A 24,691-nucleotide genomic window follows, 5' to 3' on the forward strand; every position below is an offset into this window, starting at 1 on the left:
ACAAGAGTCAGGGCCAAAAACATCAAATAGCATTCAAAATTGAATGAGTAAAACAAACTTTTTTTATTTTCTTTTTTTATCTTTCTTTATTTTTTATTTTTTTATTTATTAAGTATTTTATTTTAAGTAAAAAATAAAATATTATATGAAAAACACAAAACTGCTAAATTTGCACACACACATATACATATGTATGTGTGCGTGTGTGTGTGTGTTTTATACATAAAATAAAATACTTAATACCATCAAAAGTTATACATTAAGGAAATCAAGAAATCAATGTCTAATCCTGTAATTCTGAGCAACAGAACAGGCAATAAGAAACTTAAATGTTTCAGTAAAAAATAGCTCTAATAATCAAATATAGTTTTTTTTAGTCAGTACTTGATTTATGTATTTTCATGCTTATCAGAGTATCATATTTTTATCTTAGTAATATATGCAGATTGTTTGAAATCACTTCTGAAATCAAGTCAGTTGATTCAGTTTGGCAGCAGACAGTGAGTCTTTAAAATAGAGCGCATACATTTTTTTTTTATTCTACTCTGTAATCATTCAGGCAAAGTGAAGCTCAATTATCTCACCCTAAACATGGGTTACAAGGCTAATGATAAAATATAGTGCTGATTATCCACCTGATAAATGATGTAGATATGCTCAGCCTTGAACACACACTCAGAAAACAACCAATTACCCAGTCCCTGCATGACCGAATGATGCAAATGACTGATTCTCTGAATAAGGTCGGGCAGCAGGCTTGCGGTCGAATGAATTACGGTTCTGGGGGAATTTTGTTAATTAATCTGGCTGAAAAGATTTTAAAAAGCCGTCACCTACAGGGACTCTATGGCAAAGCACACTTCAACAAAAGCGATTATTAACTCAAACTTAATTGGACTCCAAATCTGATGGTGCCCACAGTCTGACCTTTTTTCACAAAACATTTTGATATTCTTTCTGCCTCTAAGACAATCCAAAACTATTTTCATGAGGAGCAAAGTCTGGCAACGGACAAAAAGTATGGCAATGGCAATTATGTTGATGTTGCCGATATCATAACTACAGCTAATAAGAGAAAGATGAGGATTACAAACCTCAGCCTTAGCCTTTGGGTTCGGATCACGGTGGAGCACCAAGGCGTCGGTGCAGGATGGCTTCTTCAATTCCAAAATCTTATCTGAGGACAGAGATAAATGCTCAATATCCCCTGATACAAAATTCACATTATTTATTCAAACAATCAGTGCCTCATTAATAGTCAATTTAATTCAAGTAAAACATTAATATGAAATTCATGTTCACATCATCTGCAATATTAATCAAATGATTGTGGAATCCAAATTAATCAATGAATTCCCATAATGAAAACATTGCAAATCAGTTTACTGAGATCTATTTCATTTTGTCTTCTGTTTTAAGCTGAGCTATCACCAAGGGAAGAGGGGTGCCTTCATTTGCATGTATGAATATAGGCTATGTGTTCAGTTATAAGTATGCTGATTTGTGTAAATTACAGTATTCTTCACTGATTGACTGCTATTCTTTAGCTTTCTGAGACTACTAGTGAAAAAGCTTTTGTTTTGTATTTTTCTAATTTAATAATAATCTAGCCTTTTTAACCACACACACACACACACACACACACACACACACACACACATATATATATATATATATATATATATATATATATATATATATATACACACACACAACAGTTCTTTCTGGTATTGAATCTGATTGCCTGATATTGGTATTGAATTTAATGTGATAACAGAACAAACAAATTGTTTGCTAATCATATTCAATGAAAAAAAAAAAAAAGCTTATAAAACTGAGATGAACACAGAAATAAATAATATAGAAAGCAGTTATTTTAAGATGTAATAACATTTCACAAGATTACTGGTTTAACATTAAATAAATGCAGCTTTGGGGAGCATATAAGAGACTTTGTTCAGAAACACTGAAGATCTTACTGACCCCAAACTTCTGACAAAGTTCTAAATAAAACAAATAGTACATTTTGCAAAAAAAATAAATAAAAAAATAACACAATTTCAGTCCTTCTACTTCAAAATGTAATGTTTAATTCAATGTGTTATTTGCTGTTTTTTTGTAATTAATTGTGAAACTTACTAGCAGTTTCTGAGTGAGAACTGTTTCTACCCCCCCCCCCCACACACACACACACAGAGACACACTGTACTTCATTGAGTACAAACAATGATGTATGCTTTGCTCTTTATGAATATTGACAGAACATTCAGAAAATCTATAATGCACAAAAAAAAGAAAGAGAGAAAAAAAAAATCACATTACAAGCAACATCTAAAAGTTATCAAAAGACATTGCAACACATGAAAAGAGTAAAACCTTCTAACAACAACCACATAACAGCTGGCAGGCAAATCAATGAGAAAGCAACACACTGAGACTGTCATTAATGGTAGAAACCAGTATACACTATGCCATCACTACTACTACATACATAGTTTGAACACACTCAAACTCAGTCTAGCCCAAAGTCATTTTCACTTTATCTCCATGGAAGGGTATGAAATTAGATGTGGCAAGCATAAGGTGGAGTGGAAATCAAATGCGCTGCTTGATCTTTTGTCCTGCATGAAATTAAACTCAAACAGGCAGCATACTGAATTCAGCAGCTTTGGATAGAACAAAAAGAAAGAAAGAAAGAAAGAAAGAAAGAAAGAAAGAAAGAAAGAAAGAAACGTCAGGGAGAAAAGCTCACGTTCAGAGGTAGGAAAGGGATTTGCTCAAGATTGTTTTGATTCTACATATTTACTGTTATGTATATGTCATGCAAACAATTAATTTTAAGAGGAAATACAAGTAGTTGACTTGAATATTCATTTGATAATTGCAAATGAGGTTTGCATCAATTTCAGTCTTTTCCTCACACACAGCAGCCAAATGACATCAGAGGACTTGAATATAGTGATACATTGTACGTATATGGCTGATCTCAGCTTTTTAAAGGACCTCTAATGATTTGTTAAAACATGCCAACAATATGGTAAAACATGCCATCAACGTGCTAAATTGTGCTATAAATATAAAACATGCAATGTTTGCAACTTGTTAAAATATTGTAGAAACATGCCAGCAATTTAAAACATGCTAGCAACTTGTTTAAATACTAGCAACTTACTAAAACATGTCAGCCATGTATGCTAGCAACTTGTTGAATATTTAGAAATATACTAAAACATGCTAGCCTTGTATTAAAACATGCAGCATGCGGCAACAAACTGCCAACATGTTAAACATTTATGTTGATCTAGAGAGTTATAACATGTTAGAGCCAACAATTTGATAAAATATGCTACCAACATGTGAAATAATTCTAACAAAACTTAAGAAATTCCTAGTATGTCTTTTAAAGGTCTGTTTTTTTGTGGTTTAGCAGTCTGATGAGGTCTAATAGGGTTTTAAGTAGTCTATGGTCTGAGTTTTTATTGGCCTGTCTGACTTTTTCAGACTGAGTATAACTTCCAAACTTTAAGCTTTTAACAGTGATTTTAAACTTTCAGACAAGCCAATATCAAAGTGTGTCAACAAACTTGACCCAGTTTCTTCAAAAAAAAAAAAAAAAAAAAAAAAAAACCTTGTGAACAGTAGTGTATGTATACAGTTAAAGTGGGCATAGGGGGAACAGCTAGTGGATTACTTATAGAACAACTAGCACTGACAAATCCTGATTAAAGTTGGATGAAACTGTTCTGGCCCCATAGCAACTCTTTGTATTACAAGAAGCAACTGATTTGCAATAAACGCTGAATGAAGATTCTGTTTGATTTATATCAGTCATCATCACAGAGCTAGAAGCACTGATGGGAAACCTCTCATCAACGCCTACACAAACCATTCATCTGTTTCTGTCAGCGCAGATACTTCTGTGCCACACTTCCACTATAAAGTCTTAGGTTGATGGAAGACAATGGAGAAGAATATCTGTGTGGCGACCAGTTGAATCACAAGCTGCTTATGGTGCGATAAACACAAGGCTGCTGTCCAAAATATGTCACACAGGGAATACAGACCATAATGTAGAAGGAAAGAATATGATTGGTTGAACATTGCTGGACATGTTAAATCTGGTCAGTTTTGTTAGCTAGAGTGTGCAGACTTAGATCTGTCTTGTAGAAAATGCAATGAATTCCATGAAGATGGGAAAAGCAGGTGATGAATACTTGTCTATAGGCTATATAGTAAATGTTATTTTATTAAAGTCTCCTTTAGAAGTGCCTGCATGGTTGGTATTTTTGCAATAAACATGTCGGGGAAAAAAATGATGCAATTTAGAAGAAAATCTCTCACTTCAGAGATGTGCAATAACTTTTTTTTTTTTTTTTTTTTTTTTATAAAAGTGGCCTAGGCTGGGATAAAATTATGATTTCAAGAGAAAAAAAAATCAAAACAGATTTTTATTCTAAAGAAATATAACTTATGATAGCTCTGTCCATTGTTACTAGACAGGTAGAATGAAGTTATAATGTTTCTATTAAATTATCTAATTTATAGATATTTTTACCTTAAGTAAAATACATATACACCAGGGCTGCATTTGTTCAAAATTTGCATACACTACAAAAGCAATTGTGGAAAGGCTACTTAAAATCGCATTATATTATGTGTTTTCTCACCTGTTGCTCTTTGCTTCTTCCAGTTTCCAGTAAGTAGGGTCACTCCAGGAGCAGAGAGTGATGTTACTGCAGTTATCTGAGAGGGCAGGATGGGTCCCAGCAAGCCTTCCCAGCTGCTCCGTGTTCCTGTATTCCACAAAGGGAACATGGAAGAGCATTTAATTATGCACAAAGCATGGCAAAATACAGAGAATGACAGACTTGCAAGGCATAATTTTTTTATATATACACTTGTATATATACACTTTTCAAAACCATCAGGACCAGCTTAAGATTAAATAAGCTTTATATATATAAGTGCCTGGAAATGCATGCATTGGGTTAATATTTGCTTCTTTACTGTATGTGTAACCATGGTTTCATTATATAAGCATGGCTAATGGCTCTATTAATGCGAGCCCTCCGATAAAAGAGAAAAGTTGGCTTGGTTTGTTTTCCACGGGAGAGCGTGCTCTTGAGCAAATAAGGCAAACAAAATTTCCCTGCTCAGTTAAACTACATCCTAAAACCGCATGCATACGATACAAAAAAAAAAGGACTGCACCCTTTGCCGCAATACCTGTAGAACCGCTGTTCTATCCCTCACGCGAGGGACGAACACCCCTGCTACTTAAATCAAAAAAGGAAAAGGGACTGCTGTTTTCTCCAGCTGGAGAGAACACCTTTGCTGCTATGTGAAAAAAAAAATGAGGCTGCTGTTTTCTCCCGCTAGGGAGATCACCCTTTGCTGCGATACCTTTAGGGGACCACTGTTCTATCCCTCAAGCGAGGGATGAACACCCCTCAGAAGAAAGGGACTGCTGTTCTCTCCAGCTGGAGAGAACACCCTTTTCTGCTATGGCTGCAGGGGACTGCTGTTCATCCTTCAGCAGGGGATGAACACCCCTGCTACTTAAATCAAGAGAAGACTTGCTATTCTCATCCTCGCGTCTAGAGGGGAGAATACCCCTCTCCTAACATAGGCTGCATTAAGGACCTCTCAATAACATTATCTTTCTCTTTTGCAGGAATGGAACAAGGCCAATTTCGGGGGGTCTTCACGCTACTCTCCTACTGCTCATACTAAGCTCAGGGACATGCATGCTGTTCTTGTGGTTCTCCCGCTGGAGAGAATACTCTTCTACTTTAATTATAGAGAGGCCAGCTTCTCTCTGCCTCATTAGAGGGGGGAATACCCCTTTGCTAGCCAGTAGGCTATATTAAGGATATCCCAATAAACACTGTCTTTTCTCTTTGCAGGAATGGAACAAGGTTGGTTTGGGGGATCTTCTTCAGACAGTAATACCTCTCATTATGTTTTGGGGGTTAATATTAAAGCTCTTGTATGTTTAATTATTCTGGGAGCAAGAACCCCCATAAGGAACCATACTGCCAAAGATAAATTGTGTTCAATAAACTCAAGTAAACTTGCCAAAGTGGTACCTGTCTGAAATCGAGCGCAGCAGTGTCAAATCGCTCCAATCACTACCACTCTCATATTAGACACATTATACGTGGCACCACTGCTCGGAAAGAATGTTCAACAGCTCGCAACCCTCCCTCCCTCCTCATTATAAGCATGAGCATATAACTGTGAACCTTCTGGTTGTCGTCTTCTTTGTTTCAGATCACTAAGGCTTTCAAATCTTATCTGGCATGGACCTCACTGCTGAGAGACACTCACATTCATAACCAGGCTACAGGATAGAAGTCCCACTGCCACATCTACATGATTATCACTTTTTGCTTTAAAGACTTTGCTAAGGGTCTTAATTGTCATGTATTTCTAAGATGATGGTTCTGGGGGTGGGGGGGTAATACCTTCAGACAGTAATACCTTTCATTATGTTTTGGGGGTTAATATTAAAGCTCTTGTATGCTTAATTATTCTGGGAGCAAGAACCCCCATAAGGAACCATACCACCAAAGATAAATTGTGTTCAATAAACTCAAGTAAACTTGCCAAAGTGGTTCCTGTCTGAAATGCACAAACATTATGCAGTACAAATCAGTCTGGCTATCCATTTTCTACAAGCCAATAAGGCTATGGATTAAATTCACAAATCTCAAATGCTGATATAACTCTCTAGATCAACATAAATGTTGCTTTCATCATTGGGAATCAAAACAGCATTTCATTGTACTCTCTTAACTTAATAAACTGATTAAAGCTTCAATCAAATGTTCGTCTGACTGTTTAAACACTGAAAATGTTGGAAGAGGCTCGAGGCTTTTTCTCATCAACCGGGCCATATTTAACCTTTAATTTTCTAGCGTCTGTCCCAGTTCTGCTCAACAGACTCTGCTTGTTCATAAAGGTTAATTACATTTGGCTTCAGCACTGGGCTGGGCACTGCTGAAATCCAGAGGGGTTGACAGATTGTCAGGTTGAATATGTATGTGCAATTTCCACAATGCTCTGTTGTGGTGTTCTGCTTCAGAAACCTTTTAAACCACAAAATAAAAAAGACGTTAAATGTTGTTAATTTAAAGAAATTATACTAAAAAAAATTAATATTAAAATAAATATATACAATAAAATAGTAAATTTAAACAATAAGAATAAATAAATAAAATAATATATAATAAATTATATTATATATAAAAAAAAAAATTCTCAATACAGTCGCAGGCAGTGCTATTTTAGCACTATTGAGATACTAGTTAATACATCTATTTTATTTTAATTACTAAAATGTAAATTATTAGTATTATATTATATATATATATATATATATATATATATATATATATATATATATATATATATATATATATATATATATATATATATATATATATATATATATATATATATATATATATATATATTTATTTATTTATTTATCAAATAATACATGTAATTGAAAATATGTATTATTTGTAGCTAGACAAAAATATATTTTAGTTTATGTAAATAAGCTAACAATTATTTATTTATTTTTTTTAAATGTGGAATACATTTTTGTATTATGTCTGACTTCAGTTCAACCTCAGGTCCTTATGAAAGAATATCAGTCACCATTGTGCCTGTCAAATACTTTTTTGAAAAGATGTATTGTGCATTATGGGAGTTAAATGAAGAGGGAGATGATGAGATCTGCTCATTAAAACATTTAATGATGCATGAACTCATGATTTTCATCTGTTCACTGAAAAAAAATATGGCTGTTCTTGCCATTACTTTCTGATCTGGGAGACACATAGACAGACAGAAACACACACACAAATGTTGGATTGATAACCTTGGGCAGCTTATAGATCATTTCTACACTTCATGATATATGGCTTGTCTCTAGTTTACTAGCTTTCATTTATTTCGCTCAAAGTTACATATGTTGTGAAGCCTGAGCTGTTCGAGGACTCTTCTTGAACATATCTCATCATTCTTGAATTAGCTGCTTGTCTATCGCATAAAAATATGAGATCATTTAATCAGATCAGGTACACAGGTCTCAGTAAAAAGATGTCTTCCAGCTTTGTCATTAAATAATTAAAAGCGCATGATCAAAAACCTACCAAATTAAAGCTACCAAAATCAACAATGAGAGCGTCGCACTCAATGTCTTTGCTCTAATCCCACTTTTCCCGTGGTTAATTTATGAAATGGGCTGGAGCAAATAATCTCAATTTTCATTTTTGGGTGAGCTGTCCCTTATTTTGTTCTCGCTTTGAGGATAAAAAGGCATGAATTTGCTCATAACGGTTTAGAGGCGTTCCTGTATAAACTTGTCTTCGCCCTGAACCCAGCGAATCAAAACAGGGTCGATCAGTTGATATTATTCTTGTGAAGGTTAAGAGACTTGGATGTGTTTTGATGTCAGGACTGATGGGACAGAGGGTGACAAGAGGACATTATCTGTAATCTGTTGTTATGAAGGCATCAGACAGAGGCAGTGAAAGCTTTTGGAATTACCTGTAAGAGACAAATGGTTGCTAGGGGTGAGAGACAGAGACCTTTACAGTCAACATGATGCATGGTGAATGTTTGAGGTTAAAATGCGAGATCTGTGCATTTTCTGATGTTTTCTGCTCATTATTTGGGTTGAAGTTTTAGCCTAATGCAGTCGGCTAAGCTTAGGATCTGTTCAATACAAAGCTGACTGCAGCCTGTATAGGCAGAAATTAAACCTCAAGAGTGATTGATTTCGAGTGTTCTACATAGGCAGCAATTCTGCATAGGAGACTCAACTCATAATTGGTTCCAAATAGTTTCACATTAGCATGCCATGTTGCTAGGCTAATGATGCATACAAATACACAGCACACACAAATACTGAGTAAAAGTGTTTTGAATGACCAATACAATAAGTCAATTTGTAAAAACATTTTGTGATGTCAGAATATGACCATGGATTATATTGTTTATACCTATATTTGGCTTTTTAATTCTGCCAATTATATTTAGGCTTCAGAATTCATAAAAGTTTTGTGTGAAGATAATCTTGATGCAAAAAACATACAAGCAATTTTGCTTTTACACATTGTTCCAAAGTCAGTGGTTTTGGGGGATTTTATTTTATTTTATTTTATTTTATTTTATTTTGTAAATGCCTGAAATCAATGGTTAACACTAGCATATTTTCATGTTTTATTTGTAGACATATAAAACACGAGGGATACCAGACTCATGAATGATTGATTGATTGATTTTATTATTATTATTATTATTATTATTATTATTATTATTATTATTATTATTATTTATTTATTTATTTATTTATTTATTTATTTATTATGTATCTTGAAAATTGTTAAATGGGGCTACGGAGGTTGGCTGGAACATTAAACATAATCATTTTTTTTATATATATATATGTAACCACTGCTGGTTATTATGGGAGTGATTTCTCTGCAAAAATAAATGAATAAAAATAAATAAATAAAAGTATATATAGTATATAAAATTATATATATATATATATATATATATATATATATATATATATATACTTACAATGCTATCTTATATATCCTAAAAGAGAATTTTCTAAGGCAACATTAAGTAAAAAATTTTGAGATTATGTGATTCTCTGCAACTGTTCAGAATATCTTCCCACAAAAGGTGTCTCCAGAAAGAGGAAGAGTACAGGTAGTCTCATCCTTGCTGTGAGTGACTGCCAAAATAATGTGTGAAGAGTATTCAGCATATTGCAGGGAGGATCTGTAGCAATCCTCCCTGCAATATGCTGCTTCCAGACATGCCAGCCTACGAGTTACACATATGTTTGTGTATACATTTCAAAATATTAGCATAGTCTATTTACGAACAGACTGCGTCTTTTATAAGATGCATTTGTCATAAAGAAAGAGGTGAACTGTGATGCACCCAATGTGTATCCTGGCAATTTGTATCAGTTTACAATTCCTGTCATGCTCATGCAGCCGAGAGAATAATAAATGTTTATTTATTTGGGAAGCAGAACAGCCTCTTCATTATGAATGAGAATGTATTGCTTCTGCTGACACTGGACCTTGACTGAAGCCCCTTACCTGATGGTATCTGCTCATAGAGGCGATTCATTGGCCTCACCATCAGACACACTTCTGTAACTTCTGATTATATGCATTCAGAGCTGGGTAGCTGGACAATTTTTACTGACCTTTTATCACATCACCAGTCCTTTTTGAAGATCACCACCATGAGGGTGCTAACTAATAATCTTAGTGATTAAATAAATCTGACTCAGAAGTTATAAGGGAAATAAAAAAAAAGATGATAGATAGATTATTATCTAGTATTGTTAGTTATTGTTGTGTTGACTAGAGATATATTTTAATCTGAATTAAAGGAAACTATTACCGTATTTTTCGGACTATAAGTCGCACCTGAGTATAAGTCGCATCAGTCCAAAAATACGTCATTATGAGGAAAAAAACATATATAAGTCACAATGGACTATAAGTCGCATTCATTTCGAACCAAGAACCAAGAACCAAGAGAAAACATTTCCATCTACAGCTGCGAGAGAGCGCTCTATAGAGCGCCCTCTCGCGGCTGTAGACGGTATTGTTTTCTCTTGGTTCATTTCCCTCTGTTCATGTCAAATTAATTTTGATAAATAAGTCACACATGACTATAAGTCGCAGGACCAGCCAAACTATGAAAAAAAGTGCGATTTATAGTCCGGAAAATACGGTAACCAAAATTCTCAATGGTCCAGTTGTTTGTCTCAACAGAACATGACAACACTTCTCAGGTTCCTTGATTTTAAAGTTTTCTGGACTCAAAACACCTTTCTGGTCATCTGAAATTCCAGTTCTGATATCAGTGCAGTTTTTATAAGTACTGATGTGCTGCACAGCACAGCCATAAACCATATAAATCACCTTTCTGCTTCTCACTTTCTCAAACTCTATAGAACAATGATGCTGCTTTTATGGATGTATAATGTTTAATAATATCACATGCATCGAGATAATTAAACCTACTGCTTGAAAACTCTGTGCTTCATAATCCATTTAATGAGTCATTTTATTTACGACAAACTCAGAGTCTCTGAGCACTAGCTGCCTCTCCCTTCCATTTCAAACCAAGCCCTGCCAAAATGTCTCGTATCAAAGAAACAAAGGAATAAAATGTGACCTAGTTGAGTCCCACGGCACATCAAACGCACATCAGAATCAATGAGCGAAGACTGCGTGCATGTGCCAAGAATCACGAGCAACTCCTGTTGGCTTTAAAACGCAACCGAACCGAAGGCTTCCATTGTGGAGGAATCAAGAACTCCCTCTTGTGAGCTAAACGCAGTGGCCCAAGGGTGAGAGTGTTTTGGGAGAGATGAGTTGAATGTTAAAAGCTGTGCTTAAACTCTTCCCTTAATTAATTCTGGGTATAATTATGAAAAGCCCAGTGTGGGTCGGAGTTTAGTGCCTGAGAGATTTAGGTTATTTGGGTGTAAACCCGCTAAAAACAAAATTAATTTTAGATTTAACAAATCAGTCTATGATCCTTTGATTGGATAATGGGTTTCACTGTGAAGTAATATTGCAATCATTATTGTTGCCAAAACTAATCCCAGTTATAATATCCATGAAATTGATATACGCTATCAGATACAGCTTCTAAAGGCTTCTAAGATTTGTACTCTCTGAAGTTGTGGAGATGCAACCAATACTGTCAGTCTTTGGATCCAAATATCTAGTTTGTCATGGCGGCGAAAAGTGAGGCTCTTAACCCTTTTAGCATGTCATGTCTCCAAAACTTTGAAGATGAGTTCCGGTTTGTAATATTGCCCTGTCGTATAAAAATGACAATGCAATTTCACAAGCTCTCGTGATTGCAGCACTTCGGCATGGCCTGTGCTCGATATCTCTCCCCTGTAATTTTCTCATCGAGCAGCACTTTAATCAGTCTTTTTTTCTATATTTGGGAAATCTGACTGAAATACTGTTTTATACAATCACAATAAGCACATGATTGCACACGTACCACAGACTTGTCGACCTATGCATTCTGATACTGATCTACCGTTCTCTGTTCTTGAAGGATGTCATGCCTCAGCAGTGCATTGTGGGAGGCCAATCAGACCTGCCGAGCCAAGGTTACCACCCCGGCTTTGCTAATCTCCCCGAAAAGATCCATCTAAAGATCAAGTAAACAAAAAGCCTCAGATGCATGACTTTAATTTGGAAATTACACGGATCAGCAGGATTGCTCAAACCCACAGAGACAAGAACAGTGAGGAACTCAACAAAATGTAGGCAGTTTGAATATCAACCTTTGAATTCCACGTTAACAAACGCTTTATTTCAAAATATCAAGATGTCCAAATTCAACCATTTCCTCCTGCTTTAGGAGGTGATATTTCATCCCAAAAATTAAATTCACTGATGTCTAATGTTGTTTTTAGACTTTCTTTATAGTAAAAGTGTGAGTAAATGATGTCAGAATTAAACATTTGGGGTGAATTACCCCTTTAACCATGATGTCATTGATGCATTTGTTCAGATAGACTGGCGTTAGCTTTGTTCAGATCAAACAAAGTATACCAACCAACCATCAACTTAATGGACAGATACATTAAATGCATATGGGAGGATGTGCAAGAGACAAACTGGCCTTATTGGAGTCAGCAGTTTAAGTAAAAGAAGGCAGGATAAAGGACATCAAATTCTGCAAGAAACACAAATCAATACCTACTGTTTGATTCTGAAAAACCACTAAAACAAAAGTGCAAGTGTCATTAGAACACTTTACTTCTGGGGCAATAGCAGACTTTAGAAACAAGGAAGCTCAATGCTTCAAAAGACAATTTATAAAAAAAGGCATTGGCCGAAAGGAGCAGTAGGCCTGGTAAGTGCATCAAAACAACAGTAAGAGCAGGGGAACAACACATCGTTATCTCATTGTTGGTCAAGTGCCAGAATTTCATACTGACCAAATATTATTCTCCCAAACACAACACACAAGTAAGCTTATATAATAAATGCAGTTTAATGGAACAAAGGAGGTGCAGATCATATATCAAATAATCAGCACAGAAGGTACTGTAAACACGGAAATGGATATAGTAATTTTAATGTATGAACAATTAGAAAATTCACAAAGAATATTGTACTTTATTCAAATTAATAATAATAAATTAATAAAAAATAATGATAATGATAGCAAGCAGTGATTACCGGGTTTCAAACATTTAAAGGAAATTTATTTCAAAACATTTAAAACAAGATTTTGACAGATTTTTGACAGCATATATGTGTTCCTCCCTGCTTTTAGGCTTTTAATCAAGTCACTAACTTAAATTTAAAACAAATGAGATCCTGCTCCTGTTGATACATTCACTGGCATTTATTTGCAAATTTACTTGATTACTTGATGTATTAAAAAAGGGGGAAAAACATTTATTCCAGCATGGGAATCAAACCCAGGCTGCTCTGCATAGAAAGTAGCAATTCTAGCTCTGGCCCAGCTACACACTGCATAAATCTAAGGGTGCATGAGCACTTTTCTTAAATATTTTTAGGGGTTATATGATAATGACGTTTTAAAGGACGTTTTTTTTTTTTTTTTGTTACTTGATACACACTTCATGTATTCACTGACAATAGCACAGGGTGCTTAAGGAACCCCATAAGCGCTGACATGGTTCAAATACTGATGCTCGCAACTCCTACAACGATTCCCAGTCTTTGTGACTGTAAAGAGGTTTAACTTCTGGGAAATCCTAGAACAATTCCAATTTAACCAGAAATCTGAGTGGAGGCAATCCCTGACTGTTTCTTAAATTGTTGTACAGAAAAGGGCAAAGAGGTACAAGTAAAACATGGAGAATGTTAATACTAATGCTACAATGTGGTCAGGACAACTCCTTATATATATATATATATTGTATATGGCATAAATTAGCAAAAATTAAGGCAGCAAAGACTTTCATTCAAGGTCCTTTAGTGATGTGATATTGCTGTTTGCTTAGTCTATATTATGTGCCCTGTTCTGTTTTTTCAGAACAGAATTTGGATTTAATTAGAGATCTAGATAAGAGGACATGGATGTACTATGGTCCCTCTGAAGTGCTGGGTCAACAGAGATTACAAGAGTGAAGCAAGTCAATTATACTAAATGCCAGCCATTTTCCAACTGTGAAGAACATCTCTTGCTTTAAAGGTCACTTAAGATCTTTAGAAAGGTGTTCAATTTTTCTCCTGGACATCTACGTTCCTGGGTTTATGTGTAATAGAAAATTACAAGCCCACCTAAACACCGAAAAACAACAACAATGATGACTACAAATAAATGCTATGAACCATATAATCATACATACAGAGGTTAGGTTTCTAGCTTTTAAAATGATTTTTTTAAAAGGATTTTTTGATTCGCATTCAACATGCTGTCCCATGTTTAAAACTAAACAGAAATCAGACATTAGGTCCAAATGCAACAAAGATAAGTGAAATATGGGCCATAATGAGTTTTGTGCAGTGAATTACTAGCATAAGTAAGTGATTTTTTTTAGAATTTAGAATTGTGAGAAATAAATTCAGAAATTGTGAAAAGCAAGGTATGAATTTTGAGAGTTGCAGTTACCTTTCTTTTATTCTATTATTCCATGGCAAAAACTGCTTATTTAAAGATGGCCAAAAATTCTGAATGTTAAGTCAATGAGTTTATGGTCAGTTTAGGCAGCTCGTTAATATCATTTTTATAAGGATCCAACAGACACACCAACCTGGAAGTTGTGTAGAAAGTTGTGTCGGTCTGAGCTGGTCCTTTTAGCATGAGCTGACACTTTAAACACATTTTACTTTGTTGGCTTTCTAAGCACTCACCCGGGCTCAAGAATTCAAAGGACTTTGCAGAAGATTTCACAAGTGTTAATCATTTAGTGACGGATACAGAGGTTAAATGAACACACTGCTGAGTTAGTACTGATTCTGCTGCCTGCAACGCTGGCCTTGATTCTAAACACATATTCCACTTAAATTAAGTGTGAACAAAGACTGAGTGAGAGAGTGAGTTCCCGAAGAGCATCTGAAGTACCGTTCTCAGAGATGAGTGGAAAATTAAATCAAAGAGACTGTGATCAGGATACTTTCATGATGTAATACTTTGTAAGGTTGACATGTTGAGAAAACAAACATCCTTCATTTATGTGTACAAGTGTTGTAGTGCCAGCGTGAAAGATACTGGCAATACTGACACACTCTATCAGATCATAACAAAGACATGCATACTTCTAACAGAGTGCCAGATCATCATCGCTAACTTAAAAACTTCTTGAAATGGCTTGACTGGAACAGTTTTCCTTTTAAATAGCAGATGGACATTAGTTTACGTCTGCTGTGAATTATGAGTTGCTACTTGCAAAACATGCTTAATTTGATTGAATATGCACTTGAAAGTAAAACAAATATAAAAAGTTAATTTAAAAACAAAAAACTGTACTCGCAGATAAAAAAAAAAAAAATAGTGTACTTAAACATGTTTCTTGAGTTCACCTAAAAATAAATATTATCAAAATAAAAGTTTACTTTACAGCACATTTTAAATCATTGTGTTCTTTAACATTTTTGCCCTGCTTTATAAACAACCACTCTTATTTTGATGTGTTGTATCATTTTAACTGTAGTGCGTGTGACATTAAACATTACATTTTAATTAAATACATTTCAAATTTCATCATTAAAAATGTGCAAATAAATATATATATATATATATATATATATATATATATATATATATATATATATATATATATATATATATATATATATGTATATATATATATATATATATATATATATATATATATATATATATATATATAATTACAAAGGAAATTGATGTATATTTTAGTTTACTATACTGTAAATACTTGTGATTATATTTGGCAGTACACTTGTTCCAAAGACAATAGAGATGATTAGTAAATTAGCTACATAAAAAAAAAGAACTTTAGTCCCACTTAACAGTTTAATATAAATGTATTACTTATAATACACATTAATTTGATTTCTATTAACATGCAATTAAGTGCCTGAAACCATGACATTAAGTTTGCACAGTATATATATATTTTTTTAAGTATGTTATTTATGCAATAAACACTCTTTTTTTAAAGTATGCTAAAGTGTCCTTCATTTTCACAAGGAAATGCTCAGATATCAGTGATACTGGGAAGTATTTTTCAAATTACTCAAATTTGTTTCAAATTTGTTTCAAAGATGAATCATTAACATTTTCTGGTTTCTCTTCCAGTTCATTTTAATGGTTTTTATCTGCACTATATCTGCACAACCTTTATACTGCACTAGTAAACATATGACCTTAAAGCTAATATATGTGGACAAAAATAGACACATTTTGAATGCTTAGGGTCTTTAAGATTATGGTAAGTCTACTTTAAAATCACTATGTACTGTTTTATCATACTTTTTATCAAGTTTTTAATGTTTGAATTTGTACAATATTCCCTATGATAAAGCAACATAAATTCTCTTAGCAATGGCTTGTCTATAGAGGAGGACTTGCATTATTGGTAGGCAGATGCTGTATCTTCATAATCAATAGTCCTTAGTGTCTTGTCCTTGAAATCACTGCACTCCACAAAATCTTGAAAAGCAACATTTAAGCTCTAGGAGTTTGCTGTATTGAAAGATTCCCAGCGACACATTTCATCAGAGCTCTTGGCTGGGAAACAATGCTCAGTATGTGTGAATATATATCGATCTGGATGAAACTGGGGTTGACAAAAATTAGGTATTAAAATTCATTTCTTATATACAGTTAGAACCAACACGCTGATTTGACACAAAATAAAATGAGAATTCAAAGCGTAAATACACTTTTTTTTTTTTCAGATTTTTTTCATTTCCTTCACCCTAAATACTTGTCCATTTGACACCAAACTCGCTGATCTATAATAACAGTACCAGTGTATCTGATCCATCCACATCCTGTTGTCTTTCTCTGTTTACAAGCTGATAAGCACAATCTGTCCAATATTAGCAGACTCTCCAAACATCTCCCTTCTCTACATCTGTTAGGCTTATGAGATCCATAAAGATGCCAAAGCTCATTCTGATATGCTTATTAATTTCCTCCTGGATGCAGCCTGATGGAGGAATGCTGACATGGGTCCTACAATTTTTAATTTAAAGAAAATACAATTGTTTAAACTGAACACCAACATAGGAGACTTTCTGAAAGTATTTCCAGAATTCTTGAAGTAAAAAAAGAAATGAATGAGACCGAGAAACAAACAATAATTATTCAGTTAGAAAGACTGATATAATATAATTAAACCACAACATACATTTGACATAATGGCAATTTATATATATATATATATATATATATATATATATATATTATAATATTATAATATGCATTTAGCAGACTGTTTTATCCATAGCAACTTTAAAAAGAGGAACAAAATATTAAATAATGAAACACTGTAACTGAATATTTTACTAAATAAATATATAAGTAATTCTGACACTATTTACTCTCATGTTTATGGAATCTTGTTTCTGCCACAGGATAAAAAAAAAAAAAAAAAAAAAAAAAAAAAAATACAAATAAAAATGAAACCATAATTGCAAAATTATAAGAGAATATATAAACAAAGAAAAAGTGAAAATTGAGAGCTACTTGATTCATACTTTTTTTTCTTCAGATTTTACTTTTCGCTATTCTATTTTTTTCTACCATAAAAAAAATACAAAAATAAAAAAGGTAATTTAAACTTTTTACCTCACTGTTCTGACATTTTTCTTACAGATGATAGTTTATATCTCACAATTGCAAGTTATAAACATGATTTATTTATCAACATTATTTAACTTTTTTTTTTCTTACAATTCCAAGTTTACACTTTGCAATTCTTACAAAAGTACAGAAGACACGATAAAAGCAGTTCATATGATGAATGCACATATTCTTATGAAATAATATAGTAGATTTTTGTGAGATAAAGGCCACAATTTTATTCACTGAAAATTTCCCCACTACAGCTCTCAGTTCTCATTCTAAACTTGGATGTCACATTTGGTTATGATAAAGCTTTTGTGATGTGTACAGACATCTTAGTGACCATTAGCAAATATATTTAGCTTGACACATTAATGCCTCTTTGAGTCTACCTGACATGCATTCTGAAAAATCCTCTTTCAAACAGTGACCAGGTGAAGCCTCAGACTAAAGTCTTGATTTCTCTAAAGGCCTAACTGACATCTCTGAAGGCCTAATTACTTTGCATCAGCCTCACCATTCAACCTGCCTTGAGCCGCACATTAACATGCTTGACACAAACTCATGAACTGGAAGTGTATGTGCATGTTTCACAGAGCATTTACATGCAGAACAGAAAGGAAAAAAGCATGTTGGAGACGCTTAACAAAGGTAATTTTATCCATATGCATTTTATCCACTGTGATCCATAAGAACCATTTTTTCTTAGTCTGAAGAAAATTTTAATAATCTAAAGAACCATTTTTCTACTATAAGGAACCTTTTTGCAATGAAAAGTTTCTATTGGTGTCAAAACGAACAATACAGCTGCCAATAAAGAAACTTAATTACAGTAACTACAACACAGGAAAAAAATGAACCCGGCCCTAAACAACACATCAAAACGATTAGTGCTTGGTCACTTTACATGTTAGCAGACAGCCTCTTCTTGTGGATGTTTCTTTGCTGAAATATGATGCATTCAGAACGAGTCAGGATCTGGAAAGCCAATAAATACAGCCTCCAATCCAAATAAAACAACTTTATGTGGGCATGTGATGTTTGTGGTGACAGGTGCTATTTAGACACTGGCTGTGATGTAAAATCATTTGCATAAATGTCAAGCACATTGTACACAGTCATTTTATCCCAAATAGCGTGGGTGTATTTTGACTTTCTGGCTTAGATAAAGTTATACACAACGCCTGTGAAAAAAAAAAATGTGATTCCACCTCTTCTGTTTATTATATACAGACTTTTTAATGTTGCAAAACTGACAGTTTCTTAAGCTAGTATTTACGTTTGACTTGATTTAGCCAGAGAAACATAATACTATAAAAAGAATAATAATAATGATAACACACTCTAAAATATTTACAGTACATTATATGCAGAAGCCACTTAATGCTCACCAAGATTGTGTTTTTCTGATCAAAAATATAGTTAAAACAGTAATATTGTAAATTATTATTACAATTTGATATAACCATTCTCTTTTTAATATAATTCAAATGTGATTTATTCCTGTAATGCATAGCTGAATTGTCAGCAGTCATTACTCCAGTCTTCAGTGTCACATTATAAATGTCTTTACTGTGGCTTTTGATCAATATGATGCATCCTTACTGAATTAATGTCTTCTTTTCTTTCTTTTTCTTTTATTTTCTTATTCTTCTTCAAAACTTTTGAACAGTTACAACTGAAAAAAAGAAGAAGCTTAAACTGATTTTTTTGATAATTATTCATGCAGGAAAAAAACAAAACAAGTGATCTTATATATGAATGATTCACTAAATAATTTACTCAACTGAATCATATTCTGTTTTTCTGAGATCCACAATGGTTCATTTTACCTGTTCACTTTGGAATTATTTATTTTGGCAGAGCAAAATACATATAAAAAAACATAGAAGCCCTCTAAGGGGAATCATCTATAACCATTTTCAAACACAGATGCTTCTGCTATTAAGTACATAAGGAGTAGCAGAGTGAAGAAGAGCAGAGAGATGAGCAGTTTGAGGAGAAAAGAGTGTGATAATTTACAGTACAGTATAGAGTGAAATCGAGAGAGAAACTGTTGGAAAATGAGGTCTAATAATATGTATGAAGAGACAGGATGGAGAGAGAGGTCAAGATAGAGTGAGAGAGAGTTTATGTAGCACTGGGGTAAATGTGGGAGTATTCAAGAGCTACGAGAGAAACAGATTTCATGGTGAGAATACAGGAGTGCCAGGATTCATTAAAAATGAAAGCAGGAACTTTCTGCTGTGGGTCTCTGTGGAATCTAAGAGAGGCAGCAGTGGAATCAAGAGATGAGAGAAGACAGACAACAGCTCTGTTCCAACACCTAGTCAGCTGCTTACCTAAACAGTATTTTAAGGCATCATAAGCAAGGTCATATTTTATATAAACACTACTATTCAAAAGTTTTTGGGGCAGGTAAGACCAGGGGTGGCATTTCCACGTGGTATGCAGTCGCCATACCCTAGCCTCTGCACAATACCCTAGGCAATCATCCCCTGTGACCCTGGAATGCGATTTTAACTGTGTGACCTCCCCCCAGAACCTCAGGGTGGAAATGTCCTTTACTTTGTGACACTGACTGTCACTTTTGATTTAATTTATCCATCCCTGCTCGATAAAAATATTACAAAAGATGTTGTAACAGAAACTATGGACTCTCTCTTATCTAGCACTTTAGATATGGTCACTCCTTTACACTTAAAGAAGATCAAGGAAAACAGTTAGACACTATGGTATAATAAGCTCATTTGAGCCTTAAAGAGAGCAGCAGCTGGAAGAAAACAAAACAAGAGGTATTTCGTATTGCATGGAGGGAAAGTATTTCCTCCTACAGAAAAACATTAAAAACTATTAGATCTGCTTACTCAACGAAAAATAAAGCATCAACAGACAAACATTTTCCAACAGCACAGCAGTAATGACTTCTTGACTTCCAAAATCAATACTACTAGAGATAAAATTATTACAATGTAGCCATCAGCTATGCAGTGTCACATCAGATAGTGCACTATAGATCCCCTGAGGAATTATTCAACTCATTCTCAGCTATAGGAGAGTAAGAATTGTATAAACTTCCTCTAAAATCATCTAAACCATGTTAAACCTTAGGAGGGGGTGATCCTTTTTCCAACTCACACTCTCAGAAATAAAGGTACAAAAGCTGTCACTGGGGTGGTACCTTTTAAAAAGGTAACCTAAAGGGTCCATTTTGGTACTTTAAACATACTTATTAGTGCTTAAAGTGTACATATTAGAGCTTAATAGGTATTTTCTATACCAACTGTATATACAAAATAAATAAAAGGTCGGGAATAACATGACATTGACTGAAAGAAAATATTTGAAGTAGCTGTTCCAGTACTTTCTGCTCATGAGAAAAGTTGCAGTTTCCCAACACCTATTTCCAGACTTCCCTTTGTCTAAATGTTTTCATTTTCGTCCTGGCCTTACAAACCGTATTCAATCATTATAGCTGCATCTAATTACTGAAGTAACAGCCTCAGGTGTGTTCAGTTGGGGTTGAAACAAAAGTGTTTTGTCAGAGCCACTAGGCTAATAGCATTAGGGCTTCTCCGCTCACATTTGATAGAGACTGTCTTTGTAGAGCATGACGGGTGAAGTTTAGGGGATGTCTGTTTGTTTGAGTTAGGCTGTCATATTAATGGTTGAATTGGGAAGCTTTAGTCACTCTAATGCAGAGACACAGCCATTGTTATAGATGATGGAGAAGAGGCAGAACAGATGCATATGCATTTCCATTTGAAAAGAGCCTGAAGAGGGTCTGAATAAAACCATGACACAAGTGTTAAATAGTTGCATCAATTCAGGACATTATGCAGCGACATTTCATTAATCTCCTCTCATTTGTCTTCTTAAGCGTACCGCTGTATCAAAGAGATTTTAGCATATTTCCATTTTGTATATCGGAAAGCTCAGATGTGATAAGGTCCTGTATTTTGTCCCAGCCTGAAAAGTCTGTACCAGGTCAAAGCTTGGTGAAATTTACCTCTAAAAACAAGGAAAAGGCTTTGGCAGGCTTTGCAATTCAATGTCACAGTGCATTCGCTTCAGAGCAAATTTTAGAATCTCTTTCACAATAACAAATTATTTAAATCTGTCCTCTTTCAACCTCCTGCTATTACTGTCTCTCGATTCCTCTCTCTCTCTCTGTGTCTCTTATAGGATTTCATGTGATGTTGGCATTGGTCCTGAGCAGAAAACAGATCAGCTTCAAGCAAGTGTCAGCCTGTCGAAAGGCTTTTTACTCAGAAAGGATCCTTATCCATTCCAGAAATGCAATATATCTCAAATAAAAAATAAAAAAAAATAAAAAAAAAACACTCGCATTTGGTTCTCATCTAGACTTCTGTGTGTGGGAGTGTCCGTCAAGCACAGTTAAACCATAATCTAGGAGAACAGAAGGAACTGAGATAGATACATATACCTGTCATTTACATGCAGGCTGACCTTTGACAGTCCTTGGCAAAAGAGTGCTAATAAAATTCTAGGTTTAAATATACTTCATTCTTAATACACCTTTTCAAAAAGTTATTTTCAGAAAACTCACAAAAAATACATAGATTTAATAAGCAAATAAATATTGTCTGACCCTATGCAGGGTCAGACAGCTCTCAGATTTCATAAACACTTTCTTTTCTTTTTTTTTATTAATTTGTGTTCTGAAGATGAACAAAGGTCTTAAGGTTTTGAAACAACATGAGGGTGAGTAATTAATGATATAATTTTCATCTTTGAGTGAACTAACTCTTTAAGCATGATAGTGCATCGCTTTAATTCTTCACTCCGAAAAGCTCTGCTCTCTGCTTACTAAAATACATCCAGTCCACACTGTCTTTCGATGCCTCCTGCTTTTCTACCACTAGTGATATTTTGATGTTATTTACCCAGTGCTTTGCAGAGAATGCAATGAAACAGAATAAGTTCTTCCTCTCTTGGAAATTACACTCCATTGTTTGAAAATAATGACATGAAAAATGAGCCGGAGATGCCTGAACTCTCTGCAATGAAAGCTCACAGCACATCTTCAATATATGGAGTGCAATCTGTGCACAGAGCCCCTAGTGACTGCTAATTTCCCCACACTCAGACCTCAGCTAGTAATCAGCTTCCCATCTAAACAAACAATGGCGTGATAAAGATGTTTGTTCCAGTGTAATTAATTTTTTATAACCAATCAGATTTAAAGGCACAGGAGGCTTGTTCACACATGTGGCGCCATTAAAGGGACCACATTTCTGTCGACTGCATCAAAAAAAAAAAAAAAAACTTTTACAAAATAATTAATTATTTACCTGAGGTCTACAGAATAATGCTGTGCAGCAGGAACAAGGCCTGTTATATATATGTATATATATATTGATTACTGCTTTGCACACTCTTGGCATTCTCTTGATGAGCTTCAAGAGGTAGTCACCTGAAATGGTCTTCCAACAGTCTTGAAGGAGTTCCCCGAGAGATGCTTAGCACTTGTTGGTCCTTTTGCCTTCTGTCTGCGGTCCAGCTTACCCCTAAACCATCTCGACTGGGATCAGGTCCGGTGACTGTGGACGCCAGGTCATCTGGCGCAGCACCCCATCACTCTCCTTCTTGGTCAAATAGCCCTTGATGCCTTCAGTGTGACTCTACAATTTTCATAGTCATGAAAATAAAGAAAACTCTTTGAATGAGAAGGTGTGTCCAAACTTTTGGTCTGTACTGTATATTATATATATATACAGTCTTGTTCAAAATAATAGCAGTACAATGTGACTAACCAGAATAATCAAGGTTTTTAGTATATTTTTTATTGCTACGTGGCAAACAAGTTACCAGTAGGTTCAGTAGATTGTCAGAAAACAAACAAGACCCAGCATTCATGATATGCACGCTCTTAAGGCTGTGCAATTGGGCAATTAGTTGAAAGGGGTGTGTTCAAAAAAATAGCAGTGTCTACCTTTGACTGTACAAACTCAAAACTATTTTGTACAAACATTTTTTTTTCTGGGATTTAGCAATCCTGTGAATCACTAAACTAATATTTAGTTGTATGACCACAGTTTTTTAAAACTGCTTGACATCTGTGTAGCATGGAGTCAACCAACTTGTGGCACCTCTCAGCTGTTATTCCACTCCATGATTCTTTAACAACATTCCACAATTCATTCACATTTCTTGGTTTTGCTTCAGAAACAGCATTTTTGATATCACCCCACAAGTTCTCAATTGGATTAAGGTCTGGAGATTGGGCTGGCCACTCCATAACATTAATTTTGTTGGTTTGGAACCAAGACTTTGCCCGTTTACTACTGTGTTTTGGGTCATTGTCTTGTTGAAACAACCATTTCAAGGGCATGTCCTCTTCAGCATAGGGCAACATGACCTCTTCAAGTATTTTAACATATGCAAACTGATCCATGATCCCTGGTATGCGATAAATAGGCCCAACACCATAGTAGGAGAAACATGCCCATATCATGATGCTTGCACCTCCATGCTTCACTGTCTTCACTGTGTACTGTGGCTTGAATTCAGAGTTTGGGGGTCGTCTCACAAACTGCCTGTGGCCCTTGGACCCAAAAAGAACAATTTTACTCTCATCAGTCCACAAAATGTTCCTCCATTTCTCTTTAGGCCAGTTGATGTGTTCTTTGGCAAATTGTAACCTCTTCTGCACATGCCTTTTTTTTAACAGAGGGACTTTGCGGGGGATTCTTGAAAATAGATTAGCTTCACACAGACGTCTTCTAACTGTCACAGTACTTACAGGTAACTCCAGACTGTCTTTGATCATCCTGGAGGTGATCATTGGCTGAGCCTTTGCCATTCTGGTTATTCTTCTATCCATTTT

The 24,691-nt window shown here is 34.7% G+C and overlaps 1 protein-coding gene across 1 annotated transcript in view; it reads right to left on the reverse strand.

Annotated features, from left to right (window-relative positions):
• Window positions 1-24,691, reverse strand: part of LOC113055922 (transcription elongation regulator 1-like protein) — a 77,418-nt gene that overhangs the window by 9,917 nt on the left and 42,810 nt on the right. Inside the window, exons 5-6 of the mRNA XM_026222312.1 lie at window positions 4,668-4,793; window positions 1,095-1,177 (exon numbers count right to left, since the gene is read on the reverse strand). Of these exons, the coding sequence (XP_026078097.1) occupies window positions 1,095-1,177; window positions 4,668-4,793 (209 nt within the window). The remainder of the gene's footprint in view (window positions 1-1,094; window positions 1,178-4,667; window positions 4,794-24,691) is intronic.

The sequence above is a fragment of the Carassius auratus genome, chromosome 37 (assembly GCF_003368295.1).
Source record: "Carassius auratus strain Wakin chromosome 37, ASM336829v1, whole genome shotgun sequence".
Taxonomy (NCBI): Eukaryota; Metazoa; Chordata; class Actinopteri; order Cypriniformes; family Cyprinidae; genus Carassius; species Carassius auratus.